The sequence below is a fragment of the Megalops cyprinoides genome, chromosome 23, assembly GCF_013368585.1.
Source record: "Megalops cyprinoides isolate fMegCyp1 chromosome 23, fMegCyp1.pri, whole genome shotgun sequence".
Taxonomy (NCBI): domain Eukaryota; kingdom Metazoa; phylum Chordata; class Actinopteri; order Elopiformes; family Megalopidae; genus Megalops; species Megalops cyprinoides.
The window spans coordinates 120397-127116 of NC_050605.1; the positions used below are offsets into that span (position 1 = coordinate 120397).

Here is a 6720-nt window from a genome sequence, read left to right on the forward strand (position 1 = left end):
TACAAACAACACAGAAAGTGAAACTCAACCAAAACCAGTATACCTGTCCGAAACCATACAGCATTTGTCTGCTAATATCCTCTCTTCTGCAAAAACTCCAGTGAATCTAAGAATCTAACTGTAAATATTCAAAGCATTTTTGGGGAAACAATTCTAATGTGTTGATTTCTCAATATTGGAGCAATGCAGCCACACATACTGGAAAAATATATTTTACAGCCACATTTCATAAGGAAATACATATAAATAAGAGTTTGTACTTTAGAGGACAGTATGTACCCTAGAAATTACAGTATTAGGTAATGTTTCTTTAGATTGAAGTCTGCCACCTTGTGTACTTTCCCTTCACGTGTTCTCTCAGTGAGAAGGTTACACATATCATGCCGGCAGCATGTACAGCACTGGTTGAAAGGTCTCTCACACTCACCAATCACCGGCAGCCAGGCCCACTGCCGTGTCACAGCCATTCCCAAACAGCATGCAACAGTAACTGACAACAGTGCTGTGCTCTTAGCTTTGAATAATGCACTTACAAAACTGTTGTATTTGCTTCTTACAAACCATGAGCTATGCAGATGGTAGAAGTAGAGTTTTTTTAATTTTAAAATTTAAAAAAAACACTTTGTACTCATTTTGTATGTCGCCTGGATGCGAACATGTGATAAGTGCATAATGTAAATATAAAAATGTAAAATGAACAAAAAGGTTGTAGTAATAGTAAACTTAAGTAAACTTGAGGCCTGTTTGAGTTTGTTATTCACAGTTAAAGACAAAGAAGTCATGGTTCAACTGAATCTGGCCCTTTTATAATCCAGATTTAATTTACAACATATGATATAATTTATATCCTTAAAAAATGTTTTCAAGGACTCATGGGTTTTTGGGTAGAATGCAATTGCCAAGAACCTGAAATATCTGCATGACAGGTTCAACAGCAGTTAAATTCCACCTTCATCTCCATGTACTTGCACATGCAGCTAGATCCTGCGGTAGAGGGGTATTATGGGAACCAGGCTCACCACACACTGCATGTATGAGAACCCGGAACATTTTGCCAATGCCACATGACACGATAAAGTTGGAACACATATGATATGCGTCATGCTCAGGGAGGGATAATAAGAAATCCAGAATGGAGCTGGCCCACCACTTAAACCAACTTATGAGTCCAGTCATCTCTTTGAACAGAGAGCCAAAGGACTGGCAGCTATGGCAAAGGTTGTGCATTACATGATCATATCAAGGTCTGTCTAATAATGTAATAACTGGATTAATGTAAGCATTGGCAAGTAATCATCCACTCGTCCCACTGCTCATTGGTTCCATTTATAATATTCCTTCATTTTCATCAGAAAAATAGCATTCTTTCTGTCTGAAATTTCAACAAACACAGTATTCTATTCACAGTTTCATATGCATGCATAGAACATACACTTGTAAAGATAACACATCTTTGAACAGTTTACTTTACAGAATAGGCAGTGAGTTGACAATTAGTTGCCGGTCAATGACATCAGAAAATAGGTTAAAGTTATATGCTCTTATCACAGAAAAAGACAAATGTGTTGGCTGTGTGGAACTGGGGTGTTACCATGTATTCAGCTATACACAGGGTGTACTAACAGTGTGTTTACACGTACCTATCTTCAGCTAAACACAGACTGTACTAACAATGTGTTTACAACTAGCCTGTATTCAGCTACACACAGATATTAACAGTGTGTCTGTACTCACCTGGATTCAGCTAAACTAGCATATACCCTTTTTTCTCCTGTTGGCCCTAGTGATTGCATGAACTGCTTATAAGAAGTGCAGAGTCACTCATCTTCCAAAACTGACTAAAAATACTCCTGCTCAGCCCGCACTTTGGACCTTCTAGCACCCATAATCTTATCACCTCAACTGTCATTACTTCCTGATACAGTGTAATGCTGCTCTTACAAATCACTGTTGCTGTTGGTTCTCCTGATTACTCGATGCATTATGAAATATTAGTCTTGTAAGTCACTCTGGATAAGAGTGTCTGCCAAATGGAAGAATGAATGAATAGCTTACAATTTACACACAATTCATCCTGGTGATTTTTTATAGGCTAATGCTAAGTAATCAGACACTGGAGGGCTGTTTTCATTGGTACTAAATAAACACCCAGAATCCAACTGGTATGGTAGGACATTTCAGAATCAAGATAGCCACATATTCCTCAGTAGAAACTGTAAAATATGATATTCAAGAAAGGAGAAGGTGAAATGGATAATTCAGAATTGAGATGGTATAATATTCCAGAATCAATGGTATGATATCATTGGTGGCATTTTCAGGAGCTGGATGACATTGGCTTATTTAAACAGATATAAAATTACATTTGTATTCTATAAAGTTTTCTGACTGGATATGTTGGATGACTCATGGTCACAATTTATCACTGCTTTGATTGGGAGAGCCTAGGTTTACATTGGTATTTACATCAGTTTTATTTGTAATACATAAAGGAACATGAAAGAGTGTGTTTTGTTTTGGCACAACTGTTTAAAGAAGCCTAGGTGTTTCTTTCCCCTTCTTCACCTGCAGCCAAAGACTCAGAATAGTCGAGATCTTTAAATGTGACAAGTCAATGATGAATAGCCACAAAACAGAGAAATAGGAATTACCTTACATTTAGTTAGCAGACATTCAAGAGCAACTTGCATATCTTACCATTTTTACGTCATCTGTTTATGCAGCTGGACATTTACGGAGGCAATTTTCAGTTAAGTTCTTTGTCCAACAGTACAACAGAAGTTCCCCATATGGGAACTGAACCCGCAGCCTTTGGGGTATGTCCCCTGCTCCTTAATACTACATACCACCGCTCCATTAAGTACCTGCGTTCAGTTATTCAACTGACATTAGGGTACAGCAGTTAACTATTACTGCAATGGTGCGGCTGTTAGCCGTTTCAGCAGTTTCTCGTAATCGCTTAGCTAACCCAAATTGAACTCACCATGGCACCTCCTGCGCTAATCCCGTCCTCGTCCAGAAGATTTCGGATGGAAATTGAACGACTTTCCAGTGCCGTCTGCTCGTGTCCTTTTTCACAGCATGCCCTTTCAACAATGTATATTATGAGGCTGCGAATCAGAATACCTACACCTTCGGCAATGACAGATTCATAACTTTAAAAGTGAAACTGCGTGGAAGACGGATATGAAAAACGCCATTTCCCTGCATTCCAAAGGCAACCATCGCCCTCTGACGTAAGCATAACAGGAAGCGACGAGTAGAGGTAATGATAACAATCTGAAGTCGAAGCCTTCTTGTTAATATGTATAAAGTATGAGTGATTTTTATAAGTAGACTTAATGGCTAGTTTTGGGGGTTCTTCTGTGAGTAGACTCGTCTTACCTTAGTTAATTCGCTGTGTTCAGTTGGTGTTATTGGTTGTTTAGAGCTAGAAAAATAGGTAGCAAGCCAGCGGTTATCGTAAGCCTGGCCTGTCCAAAATGGATGACAGCAAGGTAAGATGCCTGCGAACTAGATCGCTAATTAGCGCACTCGTCTAACTAGCTAGTTAGTTATGCAAGCCATCTTTTTCATTTTGCAGCTAGCCAGGTTCTGCTAACGTTCAGCGTTCTACTGACATTTTCAGTTCCTTAACGTTAATACGGACGGATTATAGATGGTTAGCTTTCAAGTTAGCTGGTTGTGTCAGGTAGGAAGTTATCAAGCGTGAAATAATTGGGTGGAATTGCACATCAATTTTTTTTTTGTATTTTATTTATTTTCATTTAACCTTTATTTAACCAGGAAAAAAACCGTTGAGATATAAGGTCTATTTAGCAAGGGTGACCTGGCCAAGAGGACAGCAGGGAACATTAAAACAGTTACATGACATTACATTACAAGTAAGACATGACAGCATTAAAATATACAGCGACATAACATCAATTTAAGGATCCAGACTATAGGAAACATTTACACTCCTCCTGCACAGTATTGTGAAGCAAATACTTAAACTCACCGAGGGGCACTAATACGTCTAAATGTTGCATACTTTGTAGATTATTCCATGCCTCTGGTGCACAATAAGAAAAAGCAGTCTTGCCTAATTCTGTAACAGCCCTGGGGACTCGAAGTAGTAACCACCTAGCAGACCTCGTCAAATAACTGTTAGTGGTGAAAGCGAGAAGACTACAGAGGTAAAGGGGTAGTTTACCCAACAGGCCTTTATATATGAAAACATACCAATGTAGCTGTCTGCGTAGGGACAGCAATGTCCAGCCCACTAATTCTTATAAGGTGCAATGATGGGTGAGCGACTTTGCATTTGTAATAAAGCGCAGGGATGCATGGTATATATCATGTCTCCATAATCAATTATAGGAAGAAATGTGGATTGAACAAGCTTCTTCCGAGCCTCAAATGTAAAACAAGCCTTATTACGATAATAAAACCAAGTTGAAGTTTGTTTCCTCACGAAATTGTCAATACGGGTTTTGCAGGACAGTTTCTCATCTAAACATATACCCATTTATTTATAAACTGGCACCTTTTCAATGGACGTACCCTGCGAAGTAACAGTGCTAAAAGACTAAAAGAAAAAGTATTTAAGCTTGTGAGCTAGCTTGCGTATCTAGGTAAGGAATATATGTACATTTTAAGTCTTTTCCAAATTACCTTTAATTGGGGTAACACACATGTACAAACCATGTATTTTATCTAATTAATTACAAAGATATTTGTAAAAACAGGTCTGACACTCAACAGCATTGATATCGGTATAATTTAGGGCACATTTCCCCACGCTATAGAAGAGCTCTTTCAAATGAATTGTTTTCAAAAGACCGCAAATGTCGGTATTTCATAGCTAAAGATAAACTATGCCTCGCTTCTGGGAACCGCATGCACACGTTAAAAGGTCGCCTCTTTCAGATGGTGGGCGGAAAAGTTAAGAAGCCTGGTAAGCGTGGCCGCAAGCCGGCTAAGATTGACCTGAAGGCCAAGCTGGAACGCAGCCGCCAGAGCGCACGGGAGTGCCGTGCCCGCAAGAAGCTGCGCTACCAGTACCTGGAGGAGCTGGTGTCCAGCAAAGAAAGGGCTATCTGTGCCCTACGCGAGGAGCTGGAGATGGTAGGCTGCCGCATCGTCCTCAAACCATCAGTCAAGGCAACAAAATAATTGGAATCTCAGTAATACAGAGATGAAGTCATCCTTAATATCGTATTAGTGGTGTGGGATAGTGGTAAAGGAGCAGTACTAGTTACACCAGACGCTCGTTATTCTATTCTCAAGTGGGTCAATACTGTTCATCACATTCTGATACTTGATACTCCAAAGTTAAACTAATACAGACATCTAAGTATTTGAGCTGGGCTTTATCAAATGGTTTTCCAAGATCTGCAATAACAATTCTGTTTTTTTTTTGATCATATGGTCATAATATGAAGTCATTTCTAGTAGCTGTTTTGTGTTATCTCCAATATATGTTCCTTGTGAAAATAACATCCAGTTACGATGAATGATGCTTGATAATTGCTTATTGTGTTAATAAAGTATTCATTTTGCCAACAATTTTGCATCACAACATTGTAAAGTAAGTGGTCTCAAGCATTTTAGGTCTACTGGATCTTGGAGGCCATTGTTTGGCAATCGTCCTTTTAGAGATGGATTGACATGAACCTGCAGTGGAATTATCGCAGTGACACTGCTTCCCCTCCCTCTTGGGTGACTCACTCTCACACTGCCAGTGTGGCTTCAGGGCACTGCTGTAGTGTCACAGGAGCATTCTGCTGGGCGTTGACATCCATGCTGTTTCTCCCATTATTTGTCAGTACAAGCAGTGGTGCTCAGCGATGGACCAGGGGAAGATCCCTTCTGAAATTAAGGCCCTCTTAACAGGTGATGATCACAAGAACACCCAAAGCTCCAGCAAGACCCCCAAGAATGGAAAGAGCCAGGCGAGCAGCAATGGGCCAAACAAGTCCATATAAAAGGGGGACCAGTGGGGGCAGTGGCTGGAGGGGAGGAGCTCGGCTAGGACCCTCCCACCACCTGCATTCACATGGACCTCTAGCCATAATGTTGTCTGCCGTGGCTCTGGACCAGTGATGTCATGAAGGTGCCGTTCAATCCGCTAATGCACCGGTCGGCAAGATTGTACCCAAGGGTCAGACAGTGTCACAGACACATTAAAAAAGGGTATTTGTTGAAACCAGACTGTATTGCTTTCTTCTGTGGTGATTTTGCTAGCTCAGTTGGAGCTTAATTGTTGTCCATCACTGTTGTATAGTTGCATATTAATACACGTCCATCCAGCAGACCATTCCTCAGTGGGGGAAATGGGTTTGTGTTTCTTGGTAGGGATTGTTCTCTATGTTGTTCACTAGTAGTACAAGTACATAACTTGAATGTTTATTTTAGTGTTGCCATTTTGATGTTATCTGACATACTACATAAAAGGTATTTCATGTATTCAAATTTCATGTCATGTATTTCATGGAATGTGTTAGCATTTATGAACAGATGTAGGTGTTCACCCACTGCTTAATCTGTGATGGAATAGAAACCCAGGGCGCACAGAATTGTGGAAGAGATCCAACTGTTGGAACTCATGTTCAAGGATAAATTGTGGGAAATTACATCAGTTTAGCAGTCTCTCCATCTATTGTTCTGTCCATTAAAGGATAGGTGGATAGGTAGATGGATACCATCGATAGACATTCATACAAATCCTACACAGAA

The 6720-nt window shown here is 40.0% G+C and overlaps 2 protein-coding genes across 2 annotated transcripts in view; one reads left to right on the forward strand and one right to left on the reverse strand.

The window, feature by feature from the left end:
- The window catches only part of dusp16 (dual specificity phosphatase 16), a 39145-nt gene extending 35912 nt beyond the window's left edge, over window positions 1–3233 (reverse strand). Inside the window, exon 1 of the mRNA XM_036517820.1 lies at window positions 2984–3233. The gene's annotated coding sequence lies outside the window, so the exon portion shown is untranslated. The remainder of the gene's footprint in view (window positions 1–2983) is intronic.
- A 22-nt stretch (window positions 3234–3255) lies between these two features.
- On the forward strand, window positions 3256–6189 carry crebl2 (cAMP responsive element binding protein-like 2). The gene is made up of 3 exons (XM_036517823.1): window positions 3256–3497; window positions 4912–5109; window positions 5811–6189. The coding sequence occupies exons 1-3, from the start codon at window positions 3483–3485 to the stop codon at window positions 5967–5969; spliced, it is 372 nt and encodes a 123-aa protein (XP_036373716.1). The 5' UTR covers window positions 3256–3482; the 3' UTR covers window positions 5970–6189.
- Window positions 6190–6720: the final 531 nt, after the last annotated feature.